The following is a 22210-nucleotide window of genomic DNA, read 5'->3' on the forward strand; positions in this document are numbered from 1 at the left end:
GTTGCTTTGAAAAACATAGGCTCTTGTTGTCTTTTGAAATAAGAAGGAGGAAAAAAGAAAAAACAGGAATGCCTTTGAAGGTGAGATGGAAGACAGATTCCTCAAGACTTAGAAGTCTGAAGCCCAAATGTTGAGTGAACAGCTAAGTCTTCTGTCCTGCTCTGTGACAGAGCCCAGGATGGTGGCAAAACCTCAAAGGAGAAGGCTGCACCTGGTGCTTGGGCTGCCAGATTCACTCATTTGATTCCAGATTCCTGAGTTCCAAGGGTGGTAAAGGAATATCAGAGTCATTAGACCTGGAGGGAAGATGGCATAAAAGGGAACCTCAGCAGTAAATCAACATGGACAGACAACCAAATAATTTCCAATTATTTCCATAGTAATTAAGGCCCTAGAAACTTAGGGCCTTACAATTGTACAATGCTAGGTGGAGAGGAGATACTCAGTAAATGAGACGGACTTACCCACCAGTATGGCAGAATGGGAGCTCCGGGTTAGATTCAGGTTGATCTGAAGAAATGCAGTATTTACTTCTGTGGAATAAGAGAGCCATACCTACAATAGGCATATGTATATATAATGTATTACATATTATTAATATTAGAAAATACATTCTCAGTATAATTTTTCTCCTTTCTTTAGATATATATTATCAAAGGGAAAAAAAAATCACCAAAATTTTAATAGGGATTTTTCTCTACCTAGAGGATTATTTTTCATACTGTTTGCATTTGCAACAGTTTAAACAAGTGTGTATCCCTTTTATTATTGAAAAAAAATTATAAAACCAACTGTAAGCTGACTTTTTTCCTGTATATTTAAGCAGGTAAAAAACATAGAAAGGTATATATCATAATCTTGGGTTCTATTCCAGCTGTTTCAGACCTACTAGTATTAATATTCTTAAAGGTATAATACAAACTCAACTTCAGGAAAAGAAAATGGGTTTTTTTCTCATTAAAAAAAAGTATCATATACCTCCTGTACCCTGTAAAATTAAAAAAAAAAAATTTAACACTTATTTATTTTTGAGAGAGAGAGAGGCAGACTACAAGTGGGGGAGGGTACAAAGATAGAGAGACACAGAATATGATGCAGGCTCCAGGCTCTGAGCTGTCAGCACAGAGCCTGACGCAGGGCTCAAACTCATGAACTGTGAGATCATGACCTGATTCCAAGTAGATTGTCTAACTGACTGAGCCACCCAGGCGCCCCCACCCTATAAAATTTTTAAATATTATTGAATCAGTCAGGGTCTCAGCAGGAAACAGATGGCACACTCAAAAGGCACAACTGAAGAGAGCATAATCAGAATGTGGGCAGTGAAACAGCAAGAGATGATATAGGTAACACTGCTGATTTGTGGCCAACATGGAGGGAAGGAGAGAGGTTAATAAATATCCTGATCTCTTTCTCCCACTGCCTTCTGATCTCCTGCTAGTACCCTCCATCAGCTGAGCTCAACCAGAAGCCAAGAGAGAAGGGACGCTGAGATCTATGGGGTAATGGAGACTATCTAGCACAGTAACGTCAAGGTGAAAGCAATCTTACAATTTGGTATAAATATTTCCAAATTTATGAATTAATAGGTATAAAATTCCAGTTATAAAATAAATAAGTCACACAGATGAAAAGTACAGCATAGAGTATATAGTCATTAATATTGTAATTAACTTTGTACGGTGACAGGCGGTGACTACACTTAACGTGGTGAACATTTCATAATGCACAGAATTGTCAAATCACTATGTTGTACACCTGAAAGTAATATAATACTATATGTTAACTATACTGCAAATAAAAAAAAAATTTTAGGGGCACCTGGGTGGCTCAGTTGGTTAGCCTCTGACTTCAGCTCAGATCATAGTCTCACAGTTTGCGCATTCGAGCCCCATGTTGGGCTTTGTGCTAAAGCTCAGAGCGTGGAGCCTGCTTCAGATTCTGTGCCTCCCTCACCCTCTGCTCCTTGCCCACTCATACTCTGTCTCTCTAAAATAAATAAACATTAAAAAAATTTTTTAATGGGGTGCCTGGGTGGCTCAGTCAGTTAAGCCTCCGATTTCTGCTCAGGTCACGATCCTACGGTTGATGGGTTAGAGCCCCGTGTTGGGCTCTGTGCTGACAGGCTGGGCTCTGTGCTGACAGCTCAGAGCCTGGAGTCGGCTTTGGATTCTGCGTCTCCTCTTTCTGCTCCTCCCCGTGTGGGCTCTGTCTCTTTCTCTCTCTCTAAAATAAAAATTAAAAAAAATTTTTTTTAATTAAAAAAATGTTTTTAATAGAAAAAATACTTCCAAATTTAAGGTTTTCTACTAGAAGAGTACTGGAAAGACAGTTTGGACACTAATCTTTCGTACTGTACAATAAATTTGGAATTATTATTACTACTGCTAAAGTACTTTTATTCATCCCTGATTTTTTAAACTATGTTAGGCACCTAGTTAGTATGACACTTTTTATATACATATACACACACACGTCTGATTGTGTGTGTGTGTATGTATGTGGCCCCCTGTTCTCCAAGAGCTTATGATTTAATAAATGGAAATATATATACAAATGAGTGCAATTGTTATATGCATATAGCAGGATGTTAAAGTGAGATTCTATCTCACTTTTGTGTGTGGTTCTAAGGAAGTAAATTATTCCCACATTCCACAGTGAAGTGAAGGTCATCAAAAGCAGAAATTGAAAAAAAGGGGGGAGGAGAGAGGAGGGACTGCTTTTGCAACTCTTAACTCTCTTTCCACTTCTAAGTAAGAAAGAAAAGTTGAAGTTTAGAAGATTTTGAGAGGTCTTTTAATGTGCAGTGTATTGACATTGGTTTTTCCTCACCTCATGCCCAGGGAAAGAGGCTTTAATGGAACTGTGATATATAGCTCTTAGAGCTGGGGGTTGTGGAGGTCACAGTGGATTAGTGTCAGGATCATGTTTGAGGAATTCATTCATTTAATAACTTCAACAGCAGTTAGTAAGTACAGGTACTATACTACGCATAGGTGACTACAGCAGCGAATGAAATAGATGAAAAGCCCCTGCCTCCATGGAGCCAACATTCTGGTGGAATCTGGACAAGCACAGATGGCTGGCTAACTGCAAAGATGAGTTTTGAGTTTAGTCAAAATCTATACTCCCAGAGGTGTGAGGCAAAGCCATTCTTTGGATATCTGGAGCAGATATGGGCTTGTGAAGAAAGTCACATGGAAGAGTAACAAGACTTCTACAGAAAGAAGCTGGAGGCATATAGCCCAGATGCTAGCAATTGACACTGAGCTGATTGCCAGATGGCATATTTACCCAAGTGCAAGCAAAATATTGCCCATATTTGCTCATTGGGGTAAGGTGACAATAGAGGTGTTTCCAAAGAGTGCATAAAGTAACAAGTGTCCAGTGTCAACATCTATTGAGCTCAGAGAGCATCAACCCTTAACTGCAGAATTGTATTAAGTATGTTAAGAACTCTCTTGCCCTTCTCTCTGTTGCAACTTGGGAGAATCAGGGTAACCTAGTTGGTGGTGGTAATGGAAAGGGGTATTAGAAGAGAAATTTTAGGTAGGGATACAGAAAGGAAGTCAACCACTGCCCTTTTGTCATGACAGGCTCAAGCTGCGGGAGGGAAGAGGCTTCACTCCTAAAGTTTTTATTATTTTTTTAAAAATATTTATTTTGAGAGAGTGAGTGAGCTGGGGACAGGGGCAGAGAGAATCCCAAGTAGGCTCCGCACTGTCAGCGCAGGGCCCGATATGGGGCTCGATTCCACAACTTGTGACATCATGACTTGAGCTAAAATCAAGAGTTGGGCACTCAACTGACTAAGCCATCAAGGTGCCCCTAAAGTTTTTATTATTATACTGAACATTTTAATTACTGATCTGAGGCTGTTGAATCAACTAATACTTGTGATACTTGTGCCAGGCTTCATTCCAGGAGCATCAACTAACACTGGATGTGTTTTAATATACAGGGAGAAATAATAAGTTATTTGCAAATTGTACCCTACACATCTCATTTGTACAATGTGCCAATTACAGTTGCTCTGCAGAGTAACACATTGAGATTTATGGGGAAAAATTTCAACTTGGTTTTTGTTTACCATTTATTTTTTATTTGATTCTTAAAAAGCCTGACATATATTAACCAATAACCTTTAAATTGAAGAAGTACTGCTACATTTGCTGACCCAATCTTCCTACAAAATATGTTTACTGATCAATTTTTCAGCTATTGATTAAGGACCAAGATGCATCCTAACCCAAATCCCCAAAACATGCAGAGAAGAGCTGAAAGTCGTGTAAAAACTTTAGTAAGTGCCTAGGACCTTCAGTTTTGCTCAAAAGGCCAACCAAATGCCCCTTCTGATGGCTTTTGAGTGAAGCTTTGATATGAGCCACTCTGAAGAATCTAGCCAATCACTGTGAATGAAAGATGTATCACAAAGCCTTAAATATTTGCTTAGGAGATAATAATCAAAAGGACAAGTTTAGGAGTAAGAGATTCACCATTTTTTTCATTTAACAAATATTAAATGAGTATCTACTATTATGCCACGCTTTGTTTTAGGCACTAGGAATACCTTAGTATATAAAAAAATTTCTGGAGTGCCTGAGTGGCTCAGTGGGTTAAGTGTCCAACCGTTGATTTCAGCTCAGGTCATGATTTCACCATTGTGAGATCAAGCCCTGCATGGGGCCCTGTGTTGAGTGTGGAGTCTGCTTGGGATTCTCTCTCTCTCTCTCTCTCTCTCAAATAAATAAGTAACATATTTTTAAAAATCCCTACCTTGAATGTTATGTGACTCCCTGTTACATACTTACAGTAACCCCCATACCATCCCTCCCCTTAACTTTTACTTGAACTAGCTTCATCGGGTTTCTTTTCCTTGTATTCAAAGGCTCCTTCTACAAAAGTCACATGGTAGCAATAGGTTAACTTCCCAATGGAGGGGCTCCTGGAAATCAATGAGAAAATGACTAACAATAATAAACTGAGAAAGGGAATTAAGTGGCAAGTCACCTAAGTAACATAAACAGCCAAAAAATACATGAAAAGACTTATTTTGCTAGTAAGCAAAAAACACAAGTAAAATTAAAGAGATTTTTTTCTTGTTTTTCTTTCTTTTTGCCTATCAGCTTGATAAAGGTAAAAGGTACTTATCCTAACCAGTGCTGGTGAAAGTATAAAAAGAGTAGATGGACTCTCAGGCACTGTAGAATATAAAATGATATAACTTTTTGCTTTTTTTGTAATTTAGTCATATATATCATAATCATAAATGAAAGTTCCCTTTGACCTGGCAATTCTGCAACTATGAATTCACCATAAGGAGGTAATCAGGAAAGTACACAAAATGTGTGTATGTATAAAAATACTATGAGTGTTTTATAAAAAATTTTCTAAAAATACTCATAGTATACTAATGAAGACTTGGAAATAAGCTAATGGTTCACCCATAGTTAATTACTGTATTTCTACAAAATGGAATACTATGCAACTATTGAAAATAATATATATCATTACTTGTGAACATGAAAACATGGCCATAACTTTTAAAGTGTAGTATAAAAAAAAATAAAGTGTAGTATAAAACAGGTTAGTGATCTTATTTGTAAAACAATTATATATTTATTATACATATTTTTGAAGCATGTGAATATATACATATGCAGAAAAGAATTGCCAAAGTGTTTATGTAATATATAACAATTTTTAAATTAGTTTTCATTCAACATTCATTAAATAATATTTATTAAGCATTTAGTATCTGCTAGGCATTGTGCTGGGTGCTAGAGAAACAAAAGAGAGCAATCTGTTAATTTAAATCTGTTAATTTAATCCACTAAATTAACAGTGATTTTTTAAAATGACAACAACTAGGGGCGTCTGGATGGCTCAGTTGGTTAAGCGTCCAGCTTTGGCTCAGGTCATGATCTCATGGTTAATTTGTGAGTTTGAGCCAGGCTCTCTGGTGTCAACATGGAGCCTGCTTCGAATCCTCTGATCCTCTCTATCTCTCTCTGCCCCTTTCCCACTCACATGCGAGCTCTCAAAAACAAATAAACATTTAAATATATATATACATTTTTTAAATGACAGCAACCAGTATTGGTGAATGTAAGGAGGAGGGCACCCTCATATACTATTGTAGAAGGCACCAAATCCTAACCACTAGACCACCAGGGAGGTTTCATATACTACTGTGCAGAGTATAAACTGATAAAACATTTCTGGAGGGCAGTTTAGCACTTTTTATTTAAAGCTTTGGAAAAATACATCTCATTTGACTCATTTTTAGGAGTTTATTCTAAAGAAAGAAGTATTGGTGTACACAAGCAAAAATATGTATCAAGCAGGTCATAAATGAGGGGGAACCTAAATATTAAACAGCAGGGGTTTGGGTAAATAAAAATCACATATGCTCATAATGCAGAATACTAGGGGGTCATATTTAACCTGAAAATGTTTAACAGAGAAAAAAAAAAAAGACCAAAAAAGCTTTAAAAAGACCAAAGCTTTAAAAAGACTGTGATCCTGGGGCACCTGGGTGGCTCAGTCGGTTAAGCGTCCGACTTTGGCTCAGGTCATGACCTCACGGTTCGTGGGTTCGAGCCCCACGTCGGGCTCTGTGCTGACAGCCAGCTCAGAGCCTGGAGCCTGTTTCAGATTCTGTATCTCCCTCTCTCTCTGACCTTCCCCTGCTCACGCTGTTTCTCTCTCTCTTAGAAATAAATTAAAAAACATTAACAATTTTAAAAAAATAAAAAGACTGTGATCCTAAATTGCTCTGAACTTGAGCAAATCACAGAAGTGATCTGAGTCTGTTACTTCATCTGCAAAGCTTAGATCATTAAGGAACAAACTTTGAATGTGGACCTTGCCTGAGTCAGTCTAGGTACTCATCTTTCCTACTTTATAAAGAAAGTACAGGGTAGGTGGTAAGTGGGCAGGTGTTTGCAGTGCTGTGCTAAACTCTTTCCTTTGGGGATTTTACCAAAAATTTTCAACAGAGAAAATAAGTGTTTCAGAAGAAAATGTCCAGTTTTTCTCAGTGGTCTAATCTACCTGATGAGACCTGAACAAAATATAGAAAAAACAAGCATCGTGCTTCATTTTGAGGCCACAGAAAGGCATTAGTGCCCTCATGGAGTTCAAAGTCTTACAGGGAAAACTAATAATGTTAATAAAAGTGATTAATGGCAACAGAGCCTTGAAAAATGATTTCTCCAGGGAATGGAGAAAAGGATTCCAAAGTAGAAAGAAATGCGTGTACACAAGGTACTTGAAGAGTGTGGTTGACACAAACGAACGAATCAATAGTTTGTGGCCTTTCTTACAGCCTCACTCTTCTTCCAGTCACACAACACTCCAAATCTCTGTGGACCCTGAATGAGGTGTCGAGCGGCACATTGGATCACCTGGAGTCGCAGGCGTCGTCTCGAACGATTCCAAGTGTATAGGCCGAGCAGGTGAGAAACTGGAGGGAATCTGCAATACACAGGTAATAATCACTGAGGATCCAAGAAGGGCGATTTTGTAGTGGCCGCCCCGCAGCTCTCAGCTGCCGCGGACACTCCCGGCCCAAGACTTCCCGCCAATCTCAGCCCCGCCTTCTTCCGAGGCCCCGCCTACTTGGAGGGGTCCGAGAGTGTCCGAGAGTTTGAGGGTGGGGTAGCGCAGGGAGCCTATCGATATCTCTGGGATAGATTGCCTTGCCCTGCGCCGCCGCCGTCAAAACCCCGAAGGCTTGTCTGTAGATCGCCGAGCGGTAGTTTCGGCCGCGCTCCTGGATCCGCACCTCTGCTTGAGGCCGCAGCCAGACCAGCGCCGGAACCATGGTGCGTTGGATTCCGAGCTCAGGCAGGGTTGCGGCAAAGATCCGCCGACGGGGGGAGGGGGGAGGTGGCGAGCCGCCCCTTCGGTCATCCTCAGAGCGGCCTGGGGCCACGGAGTATGGGAACCTCGGCCGACGGGAGGGTTCCAGCCGTGATTCAGCATCTCCGGCCTGGCGGGGATAGGGGCGATGGGTAGTCAGAGCGGCCTTTCTCCCGGGCGTGTTTCGCTTTCTGCCGGGCTTGGGACAGGACCTCCTCGATCAGCTAGCTGAGTTCGCCCCTCAAGGTCCTTCAGCGGAGGAGCTCAGAGCAGTTCGGGATCGCCCCTCGTGCTCTGTGTAGCAGAGCAGGAAATAGGACTTGACTTGGCTTGGGTTTGGGTTCCAGGACAGCGTCCATTTTCCTTGTGGGTCCGTCTGATTTTTCTCTCCCCTACAGCTCTATCAGAAAGGGTTCTTTTCATTCACTTTTTCCAGTCACCTCGTTTTACAGGTGAATCAGCCGAGGCTGAGAGAAGTGGTGTTATCACGGTCACAGCCTGGGGCTCGGGGCTTCCAGTTTCACGTCTGGCATTCCAGCACTCAACTTTCTCACCTCCCTGATTATTTCCCCCAGTATTGTTCTGGTAGGCTTGTTTCAGTACCCTCATTAAAGCAGTAATGGTTCTGTCGCTGTGGCTGTTTGTGTTAACATCTAACTTCCCGAGGACATTCCTGTGTTTATTCTTCAATATGAATGTTTATAAGTACAAGGCACTGTTTTTAAGTGCAGTAAGGGTTCAAAGATAAATCTGACACGTCCCTTATAAAGTAGAAAAGGAATGTAGATAAAGAACTGATGGGAGTATGTGTTGGAATTTTGGGAGAAAAATAGAGAAGACTTAGAAAGATAGATATTTGAGCTAGGTTAAAGAAAAAGAGTGCTTTTGACCATTTATTAGGGCCCAGTATAGAGCCTGAGGAGAGATGGGAAGGAAAGTTGACACTATGAACTTTGGGAATGGAACCCAAAGGAAATTCTACAGGCAGTGGTAGAATAGCAAGGTGGAAAGATGGTTCCTATCTAGATCTGCTCCTCCCTTCTAGCTCATGATAAATTTAGAATTTGCTTGCAACTGAGTATAGCAGTAATCTTCCAGTGAGTTTGCATTAACAGCAGGTGTTAATGTTGAAACAGGTGGGAGAACATTTTTTAATGATAGAGCTTGTTAAAAATTGGAATTTGTCATGTTCTTTTTTTTTTTTTTAAATGTTTTATTTATTTCTAGGAGAGAGAGAGAGAGACAGCGTGAGCAGGGGAGGGTCAGAGAGAGAGGGAGTCACAGACTGAAACAGGCTCCAGGCTCTGAGCTGGCTGTCAGCACAGAGCCTGACGCGGGGCTCGAACCCACTAACTGCGAGATCATGACCTAAGCGAAAGTCGGACGCTTAACCGACTGAGCCACCCAGGCGCCCCGGAATTTGTCATGTTCTTAAGTTAACAGGACTTTTTTTCTTTTACTTCCAGTTTCGCAACCAGTATGATAATGATGTCACAGTTTGGAGCCCTCAGGTAAAAATGTTGTGTGTGTTTTTTAAATTTTTAAAAAAATTTTTAATGTTTATTTTTGAGAGGGAGAGAGAGAGCGTGAGCAAGGGAGGGGCAGAGAGGGAGGGAGACACATAATCTGAAGCAGGCTCCAAGCTCAGCTGTTAGCACAGCACCCAACACGGGTCTCAAACCCACAAACTGCGAGATCATTGGGCGTTTAATCAACCGACTGAGCCACCTATGTGCCCCAGTAAAAATGTTTTACAATAAAAATGTTTTATACTATATCTGGGAAGTGGCTTTAGAAACTCATGAAATTGTAAGCTGTAACAAAATGGAATATAATCATTTTAGGCATTCCTAGAATCTAAAATCTAAATTTATCATTAAAGTAAGTTTCCTGGTTTAAAAGAAAAATCATTTGAGTTTTAACTATACTCCCTGGGATTTGGGACCACTAAATCAATTTTAAGTATACATAAGGATCTTAAAAGATGACTCTAACATGTGTTGTTGTTTTCTCTTTAGGGCAGGATTCATCAGATTGAATATGCGATGGAAGCTGTTAAACAAGGTTCAGCCACAGTTGGTCTGAAATCAAAAACCCATGCAGTACTGGTTGCACTGAAGGTAAGTACAGCAGTAAATAAATTTTCCTCATGTAGAAAATGAAACTGTCAAATACAAGTTTCACTGTGGCGGGAATAAAATTGTAAATGTATTTTTATGTTCTGTAATGTCTCTGTTTAGAGAGCACAGTCAGAGCTTGCAGCGCATCAGAAAAAAATTCTTCACGTTGACAACCATATTGGTATCTCAATTGCGGGACTTACTGCTGATGCTAGACTGTTATGGTGAGTATGATCTCTTGAAAAGCAAAAGAAACATCCCTTTGGATTCATTCAGATATGATGTTTTAGGAAGTTGTCTGGCAAGAGTTTAGAAGTTCAGATTGTGAATACCTTAGTAGATTTGGGCTCAGTTACTAAGTATTCCAATTTTTTTTTTTTTTATGTTTCTATTTATTTCTGAGAGAAAGAGAGAGAGAGACCACGTGAGCAGGGGAGGGTCAGAGAGAGAGGGAGACACAGAATCCGAAACAGGCTCCAGGCTCTGAGCTAGCTGTTGGTACAGAGCCCAGGGCGGGGCTCGAACCCACGAACGGTGAGATCATGACCTTAGCCGAAGTCAGACGCTTAACCAACTGAGCTACCCAGGCGCCCCAAGTATTCCATTTCTTGGTCCCTGTAGTAGTAGCTACTAGAATTAGCCATGTTAAAATTAAAGCTTTTGAGAAGTCACGTAAAAATGCGATGCTTGTTAATTCAGTGTATATTGTTTGAGACAATGTTATGTCTAAGAAGGGCTTAACACTTTAGTCTGGTTTCTAAGAATTGGCGGAACTACCCTTGCTTTCTTTAATATGCCAGTATTTATTAGACATTTATTTTTTGCGAAGCCCGATACTGGATACTCATTCTGTATGTAAGAGTCAGACATACATCTTATCTTCCAGGAACTTAAAATCTAGTAATGTATCTATAATACAAGGTAGAAAGTGGAGAGGAACAAGTAGATTTCTGTGAGAGTCCAGAGAAGAAGAGATCATTTCTAGTTGAGAGACATATAAGTGAAGACCTGGGGCTTTGAAACCTCTTAGTATTTGAGATGAGACTCGTTACTTAAACCATTAACTTTTAGTATTTTCTTTTTCAAGGTTATTGTTGAATACGCTAACATATAGAGCAGGTAACACAGTGCCTTTCAGGTAGTATATGAATGTATGTTTTAGGAGGTCAAAGGTAGTGAGCCGAAACTAATCTCTTAAGCCTGTGATTTAATTAGGGAAGAAAGGATATACGCACAAAAAGCCAATAGTAATGCTACTGGTGAAGATTTTCAAGTTATCCAGCGAGCCCCCTGCTCTCTTAGGTTGGCAAGATAGTGACGGCATTTTTGGTTTCTGAGAGCTCTTGAAAATGTAAAATATGTTGCGTGGCCAAACATTTAACCCAATCTATCCAAAATATTGCCATGTAAATGTGTAATCAATATAAAAACTTCTTTAATGAGATATTTTGCATTGTTTTTTGTCCTGAGTCTTAGAAGTTTCAGGTGTATTTTGCACTTCCAATACTACATAGTGGAATACATACACACAATAGTGTTCAGGCTAGCCACTTTTCAAGTGCTTAATAGTCATGTGTAATTGGCACCTGCCATATTGGGCAATGCAGTTTAGATAGCCTTGGGAAATGAACTTAAATAAAAGTTCTGAGGGGCGCCTGGGTGTCTCAGTCGGTTAAGCGTCTGACTTTGGCTCAGGTCATGATCTCACGGTTTGTGGTTTCGAGCCCCGCATCGGGCTCTGTAATCTCAGCCAGCTCAGAGCCTGGAGCCTGTTTCAGATTTTGTGTCTCCCTTTCTCTCTGACCCTCCTCTGTTCACGCTCTCTCTCTCTCTCTCTCTCTCTCTCTCTCTCTCAGAAATAAAACATTTAAAAAAATTTAAAAATAAAAAAAAATAAAAGTTCTGAACAAATAGCATGGTTCCTGCAGTCAACATTTGATGATCAGACATGACATACACATAAACGGGACAGAGCAACATGGAAAGAAAGGTGTATATCTATTTCCCTGTTGTTTATCCCATTTTCTTTAATAGTTAGATGTGGGTCTCCTCTAGAGTACTGCTTATGGATAGGAACAGCACGGGCAGGAGCATGTAGCAATGTGCTGGTACGGATTCCGTTTCTTGAGTTTGCTCTATTGGAGAAATTTCAGTCAGCTTTTAAGAAAAACAAGTAGTTACTCTTTTTGCTGGTTTAAGACCTAGAATTAAGACAATCTTGTTGACAGTGGGAAAGGATAAGACAAGAGAGCTTGCTCTTTTTCTCTTGCTCAGCCTTCTCTACTCTCTAAACTACTCAAAGACCAGGTTTATCTAAAGCTAAGGAGTATTTTAGTCTTTTTTTTTTTAAATCTCATGTGGCCCCAGAGTTTAGTATAAAAATGCATCCTTGTAGCATGTCTTTCTGATTTCCTTATATGGATGTAATCCATGTGAAGAAAGCAAAAAGAAATCAGACTACTTTAGATTGAAATAGCTCTGAAATAACTAATTTTTCTTGTTTCTTTTTTAGTAATTTTATGCGCCAGGAGTGTTTGGATTCCAGATTTGTATTCGACAGACCTCTTCCTGTGTCTCGTCTTGTATCTCTAATCGGAAGCAGTATCCTTTTTATGTTAGCATTTACAGATGTGAACTTTAAAGAATTTTGATACTTAATCCTTATGTTAGTTATTGGGAATATAATACATAGGATAGGTAAGATTCTGAAAACTTTAAGATTAGTTACTTTTCAATAGCACAGTGTTTAAAATTTAGAATTGTGGGACGTTTTACCATGGAAAAAATGTGTTCTAAGTAAGGGATTGGGCTGCTCTTTCATCAGCCTGTTCCAGACATAGAGAAGCCCAATTTCAGAAAAACTATTAAGAATCATTTGAAGAGGATATTTAAAGTTTTTATTGGTGGCTCTAGATGTCCCTTCAGATTCTTGACCCCTTATCCAAAACAGATGAAGTTGTCTACATGAGAGGAGATCATTTTGCTAGTGCTCATTCTTAGATTTGGTGGATAGTCCCAATATTTTTTAAAAAAAGGTTTTTTCATGTTTGTTTATTTTTGAGAGAGAGTGCGACTAGGGGAGGGGCAGAGAGAGAGAAGGGCACAAAATCTGAAACAGTTTCCTGACGTTTCCTGAAACGTCAGAACAGAGCCCGACGTGGGGCTCAATCTCACCCTGAGATCATGACCTAAGCCAAAGTTGGGCGCACAACTGACTGAGTCACCTAGGCGCCCCCTCCCAATATTTTTAAGTATGAGGCCAAAGAAATATGGTCCTTTTATTTTCTTTTTGCTGTGATGAATTATACAACAATCAAAAAACCAAAGCTCTTTGTTAATAATGTTTAACTTGAAAATAAAGATAGTACTTTATTCTTTATTAGAATAGTTTCTTTAACTAGTTTAAGAAACCCAGATACCAACGCAGCGATATGGCCGGAGACCATATGGTGTTGGACTGCTTATTGCTGGTTATGATGTAAGTTCATAGAATATTATATTTTGATGATTTTTCAAAACTGAGTAGAAATTTTCTAATTTTTAGCTCAAAGTAAACAATTATGTGTGTGCGTATATATATGTATATAATGTTTGTATATATATGTATATGTATACATATGTCTTTTATTTATTTTTATTTTTTCTATTTGTAGGATATGGGCCCCCATATCTTCCAGACCTGTCCCTCTGCTAACTACTTTGACTGTAGAGCTATGTCCATTGGAGCACGTTCTCAATCAGCTCGTACTTACTTGGAGAGACATATGTCTGGGTTTATGGAGTGTAAGTGATTTTTGTTTTGTCCCCTCTAGTCTTTAGCTAGTGAATAAACAGTGTCCTAAATGAAGAAAACTATCATCCTTACAGAAAGAGTTTTTGTTTGTTTGTTTTGTTTTATATAAACCCATGAAGTGTTTATTATTCATATCATACATACTGTTTCTTACCGCATCTGGCCATCATAGTAGTTTCAATCACTAGTGGAACTTTTTTAAAATACAAATGTCCTCAACCTTGAAGAGTCTTGATTCAGTTGGTCTGAAGTGTGCCCCAGCCAGAGTTGAGAACCACTGTACTGGTTACCAATTATAAGTTCTGTTAACAACTTTGAGTTTTCTATGATTCTGTTGTTATTTTTAGCCACAAAGACTTTTCTGTGTAAGTAGTCCATAGACAAAAAATTCCAATAGCTATGGGGAAAAAAGGGTAAAGTGTTGATGTAAGATGTGATCATGGGGCAGGTTTTCAAGTGCTTTGCTTATACAGTGGTTTTGGACTTTAACACATGTTTTTTGGACATCTCTTCAGGTGCTTGTGTGATTGTTTACCCTTCGTTCTATTGTGATGTATTGCATTATTGGACTTTTGAATATTAAACTAGCTTTGCATTCCTAGGACAAATCCCTTTTGGTCATGATTTATATCAATGGTAATCTATATAACTATATATAGAAATGTTTATGTAAGCATAATTGTTGTTGGATTCATTTTGCTGATATTCTGTTGCATTTTTTTGTGTCTGTATTCGTAAGGATGATTGATCTGTAGTTTTATTTTCTTGTGATATCTTTGTCTACTTTTGCTATCAGGTTAATACTGGCCACACAGAAGTGTTGGAGACTTTTTATAAAGAGCAAATAAATTCCATAGAATACATTATACGAAACATTGAGCTGTAGCATTTGTGAGTCAGGATTCTTATTTAATTTAGGATAAAAAAGGTGAAATTTAGTGACAAAAATCATGTATTCTCTCATTAAGTAAAATAATAGCAATGTTATTCATTATTATTAGAAGATTATATGGCTAAACATTAAAATTTTGGCTGTTTTTTGGTGATATATTTGTTATGTGACCAAAACCATAATTAATAACAGACTGTAGACCTGATAAATAAAAGCAGCCTCATATGAAGATGAAATTAAGAAATAATTGTTAATTTATTATATAGGTAATTTGAATGAACTGGTTAAACATGGTCTGCGTGCTTTACGAGAGACACTTCCTGCAGAACAGGACCTAACTACAAAGGTAGATAATCATGTTTTCCAATTTGAGATTTTAACATTACATGTTAATCATTTATTTCATAAGTATAAATAATAGAGGAGTGTATACTTAACAGTTCTTCAATTTGAGAGATGGTTGCCTTGGTTCATTCTTCGTCTTTAAGTTATTCACTAAGTGATCTGATTTTGCAGTGATTTTTAAGCATTTCTTTTTAGTGTAAAGCAATAAAGCCAGTAAGTCTTATGTAGAATGTCCTTCATTGCTTCTGCAGGTCAGAATACCTTTCTATTAACTCAATTAACAAATACATGTATTGAGCACCTACCACGTGCAGACACTAGGCATTGAGAATATAAGCACAGCAAACATCTTGGCCTTCGTGGAACATACTATCCAAGTTGGGGGAGAAAAACAATATACCCATAAGTAAAGTATATGATATATTAGAAGGTGATAAATGCCACAGAAAAAATAAAACAGGTTAAAAGGAGAAAGAATGACTATCTGGGTATAGGAAGGAGGTGTGGTGAGGAAAATTTAAAATAGGGTGGTCAAGGATGGCCTCACTGAGAAAGTGAAATTTGAGGAAAATATCTAAAGGAGTTGAGTGAGTGAGCCACTCAGACATCTAGAGCAAGATTAATCCAGGGAATACAAGTATAGGGGCCTTGAGTCCAGGACATTCCTTGTAGTTGAGGCAAGACAACCAGTAGTGTTGGAGTCAGTGATTAAGAGGAAGAGAAGGAATAAAGTCAGATAATGTACAAACCATTGTAGGTACTTTGAATTTTATTCTGAATGGGCTGTTAGAGTTTGAACAGAAGAATACCATGATTTGATTTAGGTTTTAAAACCGTCATTCTCATTGCCATTTTGAGAACAGAGTGTAGTGGGCAACATGGGTGAAAATAGTTGTAAAACTGTTAAGATAATGCAGATGATAGCTTGTGGTGAATTAGAGCAGAGCCGTGGAGTTGGAGAGAAGGGTAAGTGGTTCAGTTTGGGGTAGGTTTTGAAACTAGAGCTAAAAATGTTTGCTAACAAATTGGTTGTGAGTGTGTGAGAACAACAAAAAATGTTGTTTTTCAAAATTTTGAGCCTGATAGAGTAAGGAGAGATTTAGGTTTACTGAGATGGATAAGACAGTGGAAGGGACAGGTTTCAGGGTAGGAGTTGTGGAAGATAATGCAGTTAGCTTAGGACTTAATAAAACTTGAAATGCCCATTGCCCATTGGAGATAGAGAACAAGCAGTTATTGGGGCCCTGGCTGGCCCAGTCAGTGGAACATGTGACTCTTGATCTCAGAGTTGGATGTAGAGCTTACTTAATTAAAAAATAATAAGTAAGCGTTTATCAGATGTGTCTCCACTGAAGTTTGGTGGAGAATGGTCTAGTCTACACTTATAATTTTGGCGTCTTTATGTAGAAATGGCATTTTTGAGTTTGGATTGGATGACACTACTAAAGGAATCATAGTTTCCGAAGAAGTTTGAGGTCTGGGCCAGGGGACTCTAACCTTTAGAGATTAGAAGGTAAGTATCAGCAAAAAGGGACTAAGAAAGACGACCAGGATATAGGAGGAAAACTTGGAAAGTGAGATATTCTTGAAAACAAATGAAGAAACCATTTCAAGGAGGAGAGAACAAAAAATTGGTAATACATCAAGGGAGATGTGGAGTGAGAATTAATCATTATATTAGCAATGATGTCATGGGGAACTTGACTAGACAGTTTCATTGGAATGGTGAGCCAAAAGCCTGAAAGGAATGAATCAGTAGAGAATGGGCAAAGAGGAGTTGGAGGCACCTCCATGGAGACTTCTCTTTTGCAGGGTCAGAGAAATGGATGGTGGCTAGAAAAGAATTTAGGGAAGTTTTTTGTTTGGGTTTCTTTCATTAAGGTGAGAGAAATTATAGCATGTTTGGTCCATGGTTATAGAATAATCCACTGTAAAGGGAAACATTTATGTAGGAGGAATATGAGGAAAAACTGCTAGACCAATATCCTTAAAATAGTACACAAGTGGAAAGGATATAGATATTAGGAATTTGGACGATTCATTAATACTAACAGCAAGGGAGAGAATCTAGGGATATAGATACAAGAAAATGGATACCATAGGAGCTTGTGAACATTCTCTTTTAATTGCTTCTGTTTTTTCAGTGAAGTGAGAATGGAAAATGTTAAAAAGATGTCCCGGAGAAGAGATTGAATGATCTAGGGACCCATATAGTACAATGCCAGAACAACTGAGGGCCTCCTTGTGGTTAACAGTTATTAACCAGAGTGATATCAGTCAGCATTTTATAAATTCATTTTGTTACAGTGATTGGATAATTATTATTTAATATGTACGTGAAGAATTTATAGCCTGATAATCTTTAAAATAATTTTTCATATCATAAAAATATTTTTAAAATATGCATTAAATTATTCTTATTTATTTAAAATGCCCATAATGCTATCACTCCAAGATGACTATCTTTTAAAATTTGGGTTTATAGTTAACTGTTGACATTTACAATTTGGGAAAGTTTGCTCAGGTATCTGGGTTTCTGATTTCATATTTTTACTGAATCATAGAGAATGCTTCAGTGAAATCATTGAGAGAAGACCTATATATCCTTATACCTCAAATTTTCACTAAAATTTTAATTTTACAGTGGATAGCATTCACTGAGCATTTTAAGAATTGGTCTTTAATTTCAACATGTAGAACTTAGTTTCAGGAGCTCACCAACTGCAACACTTTAGAACCCAATACTTACTCTCTTTCCTTGTTAAAAACCATCATCACTTAAACAAGAAACAAACCTGATTGTTTCTTAGGAGTTGGGCTTACTGCCTAGCTAAGTGGCTTGCTCCATTACACTGGTCTGCAGCACATTCTCAGTATGAGCCAACTTGCAAATTTCTTGGTGGCATAGACCTTTGGGGTTACTCGTGATTAACAAAATATGAAATCTGCAAGTTAACAAGAGTCTACAGTTTTCTTCCTTTTTTTCTCTACAGTTGTTTTTCAAGTCTTATTTAAGTGGTATATAAACTTTTATTCTTTTTTTCACCCAACATTTAACCATAAACATATTTCCAACTTAAATTCTCTTGATTTTTAAATTTTACTTTTTTCCCCATCAGAATGTTTCCATTGGAATTGTTGGTAAAGACTTGGAGTTTACGATTTATGATGATGATGACGTATCTCCATTCCTGGAAGGTCTTGAAGAAAGACCACAAAGAAAGGCACAGGTATATAACTCATCATAACACCAGAGACTTTAGTTTTGTCATAAGCTGCTGTTCCTACCACAACTGTGTAAACCTACCATTTTTGTCTTTAATTACTCAGGCTCGAAATTCAAATGGCAGTAGGAGAACTTAGAACTGAAATACTGAGGAAGCAGTGATCTCCATAAGCAAAAAAGGGTTGACGATCTGGTTATATGTTGGGTATTTTTCACATTGCTCTGGTTGACTGGCTAAATAATTCTTTTGCTAGTCTTATTTAGGGCCTCTTGTGTTGCAGTCAGTTGAAGCAGTGGGGCTGGGACATCCAAGATGGCTCTACTCACACATCTTTTTTTTTTTTTAAATATTTATTTTTGAGAGGGACAGAGTGCAAGTAGGGGAGGGGCAAAGACAGACGAGGAGACACAGAAATCTGAAGCAGGCTCCAAACTCTGAGCTGTCAGCACAGAGCCCCATGTAGGGGCCAGAACCCATGAACCATACAAGATCATGACCCAAGCCGAAGTTGGATGCTTGATCATCTGAGCCACCTGGGCACCCCCTCCCTTTTTTTTTTTTAAATGTTTATTTTATTTATTTTTGAGAGAGAGAACACAAAACGAGGAAGAGGCAGAGAGAGAGGGAGAGACTCCCAAGTAGGCTCCACACTGTCAGAGCAGAGCTCTGCTCAGTCTAGTGAACCACGAGATCATGACCTGAGCCGAAATCAGGAGTTGGACACTTAACTGAGGGAGCTACCCAAGCTTCCCCTTACACATCTTTATGTGGATTCTCTTGGTATATTTTAGAGGGACAGTTAGAAGGCTGAGACCTGTGCTAGGATGGCTGTGTCCTCTCAGAGCCTCTCTTCACCAGGGTTTCTTCAGCAGTAGCGGCTCAGCTTGCAGAAGTTCAAAAGCTCCATAGTAGAAGCTGCCAGACCTTCTGAAAGGCTGAGGCTCAGGAGTGGTACAGCATCAGTTTTGCACATTCTGTTGGTTAAAGCAAGTCATAGGGCCAGCCATGAGTCTGTAGGAGTGAGGACTAAGGGAAAGTTCATTGAGGACCTTTGGAAACTAAGTTGGCTCCTCACAAATATTGAGAAAAGGATCAGGAAATGCTGGTCTTTTTTTTGTTAGATATTTAGAATACACATTGGCTATTTGTAGATACTTATTTGATAGTTGTACAATTGAAAATAAAGTGTCCTGGAGAGACACTTTTTTCTACAGTGTGAATTTTTTTCACCTTGGAGAGGATATTGTTGGTACTATTGGGAGGAGCAAGATTTGCATTATATATAAACTTGTTGGTAAGCACCAGCACTGTTGGGGAGAATGCTGTGAGTTCCACACAGCTGGTCAGTTTGATGATGTTTTCACTCTGTTTGTTATTGCTAAAGAGGAAGAGAATGTCTAAAATGTACTGATTATATTTTAATGCTAGTAGTGATAATAAAAGGAAGGCCTTTATTCCTAAGCAAGACAAAATATGACAAAATGCTGGAATTGCTCAACGATCCTTGGGTTTTCAGACCTATAAAATTATGTCTGTTTAAAAAAAAAAAAACCTTTGTTCAGAAATTTTAACAAGACAGTGAACTAAAATTGTATATCCAAAATATTTCCTAACCCCTTTTTCTCATAAATTCTTTCTTTTTAAATTTTTTTTTCATGTTTTATTTATTTCTGAGAGAAAGAGAGACAGGATGAGCAGGGGAGGGTCAGAGAGAGAGGGAGATACAGAGTCTGAAACAGGCTCCAGGCTCTGAGCTGGCAGTCAGCACAGAGGCTGATGCGGGGCTCAAACCCACAAACCGTAAGATCATGACCTGAGCTGAAGTCGGACGCTTAACCGACTGAGCCACCTAGGCACCCCTCATAAATTCTTTCATACTGTAATATGTGTGATAAGAAGTATATATTGGTCAAGTGATTTTTTTTTTTAACCTGTTTTGTTTTTTCTTCCCCTTACAGCCTGCTCAACCTGCTGATGAACCTGCAGAAAAGGCTGATGAACCGATGGAACATTAAGCCATAAGCCAGTCTATATGTGTATTATCAAATATGTAAGAATTCAGGAGCACGTACTGATGACAATAATCTATACTTTGAACCAAAAGATGCAGGGTGGTCTTATGGTATGTTTTAAGAATCAGTCCAGATGTGTTTTTCCCAAGCCACTTCTCTGAAACCATATGATGGTATGCATTTTTCTTTGAGAGGGTCTATATAATCATTTTCTAGAAAGTATAGTTATCTGTACTAATGTTTTTATATGAAGAACATAATGTCTTTGTGGTTTTAAAGACAACTGTGAAATAAAATTGTTTCACCTGCTGGTATATTGGGTTTTTGTTTTCTAAGTAGCTTTGATTGTAAATAGTATGAGATCACAACTGATCATCTGTCATGTTTGCCAAATTAAATTGCCTTATGTTTAGTGATGGGGGAAAGTAATACCTCTTATCTCTCACAGCTTTATACCAATTCCCTGTGCACAGACTGGCTATGGAGATTTGGTTCAGAATACAACTTTCAAGGTTCAACCCTAGAGATTCTTACTAAAACCTAATAAGAAACCTCACTTCACAACAACCGTAGTAGCAAGATCAACAAAGGAATGTTTTTTCTTTCCAACCAGCAGATTCCAGTAGTGATAGCTCTGGTCTCAGTGTAGGGAACTTCCTGCAGAAATAACAAAGGGAAATTTTTTTTTTTAAATGTTTTTTTTATTTATTTCTAGGGGGGAGAGAGAGAGAGAGACAGCGTGAGCAGGGGAGGGTCAGAGAGAGAGGGAGTCACAGACTGAAACAGGCTCCAGGCTCCGAGCTGGCCGTCAGCACAGAGCCCGACGCGGGGCTTGAACCCACGAACCGCGAGATCATGACCTGAGTGAAACTCGGACGCTCAACCGACTAAGCCACCCAGGCGTCCCCAACAAAGGGAAATTTTAATCCCAAACCATCATTTCCTCTTATCCTGCCCAGCCCCACACCATTGTAAGCTTTAGGTTGCCTTCCCATTATTTTTTGTGAGCAGTGTAGATATTGCAGAAAACTTTTTATCTTAGGCCATGCAAAATGAAATTTGAGGAAGTCTGATTTACAAAACAGTCCAACATCTTGCTGCTAAGAAGCCTAGAGGAGTTTTTCATTTCCTGAGATTCCTATCTTTCTAGAAAGGAGCAGTTCATTGTAGATAGGGAATTTGGATTTTAGACTTAATTCTGCTAATTAGTTAACCATTGTCTTTGGGCAAGTTACTTAGCCCTGTTTTAAGGAAATCCTTTGGAGAATTAGTGTGAAGGTTAAATGGGAGAATTTATGTGAAAATTTGCACATGCTAAAATTCATAAATTGTTACTTTACTTTTTTTCCAGATCACCCAAAACTTTCAAAGCTTTAGTAGATTTAAATCTCTTGCCTCTTGAAGGGGAAGTGCTAGGTGCTTTCTGGCAACCTTGTTGAGAGAAAGACCTGACTAAATATAGAAATGTGTGTGAGGTGTTGGGTCTCTGTTCTGAAAGTAGCCCCAGGAGTCTACCATTTGAGCTTGGGATATGACCACAAGTACCCATGTGGCCATTTGACCTACAATAGAGTTGTATTAAGCACATGCAACTTTCACAAACACAGAGTGAACAAGAGGGAGTTCTCCTACCTGCCTTCAGACTCAATAGCTGGTATAGTTTGCAGGAGGCAACATAAGTGGGAGATTTCATAACCTGCTCTTTAAAGCCTCAGGCAGGTATTTCTTCTGTGCCTATCATTGTGTGAGCCTCTGTCTTGAGTGATTCTGTTGTTTATGTTAACATGTATGTGTATCATTTTGTACCTGTTCCGAAATGTAAATCAATTACCTGACTGGTGCTCGGGTGGGAAAAAAACGTGATCTGGATGGTACTTCAGAGGCAAATTTTTTTAATTTTTTTATTTCTAGGAGAGAGAGACAGCGTGAGCAGGGGAGGGTCAGAGAGAGAGGGA

At 38.7% G+C, this 22210-nt stretch overlaps 1 protein-coding gene across 1 annotated transcript; it reads left to right on the plus strand.

Annotated features, from left to right (window-relative positions):
- The first annotated feature begins 7742 nt into the window (after nt 1–7742).
- Nucleotides 7743–20569, plus strand: PSMA1 (proteasome 20S subunit alpha 1). Its single transcript, XM_039251831.1, has 10 exons — nt 7743–7829; nt 9333–9377; nt 9885–9986; nt 10107–10210; nt 12499–12587; nt 13394–13464; nt 13640–13769; nt 14938–15017; nt 18136–18246; nt 20202–20569. The coding sequence occupies exons 1-10, from the start codon at nt 7827–7829 to the stop codon at nt 20256–20258; spliced, it is 792 nt and encodes a 263-aa protein (XP_039107762.1). The 5' UTR covers nt 7743–7826; the 3' UTR covers nt 20259–20569.
- The last annotated feature ends 1641 nt before the right edge of the window (nt 20570–22210 follow it).

Source organism: Hyaena hyaena, unplaced genomic scaffold (assembly GCF_003009895.1).
Source record: "Hyaena hyaena isolate Hyena2069 unplaced genomic scaffold, ASM300989v1 scaffold_401, whole genome shotgun sequence".
NCBI classification, from domain to species: Eukaryota; Metazoa; Chordata; class Mammalia; order Carnivora; family Hyaenidae; genus Hyaena; species Hyaena hyaena.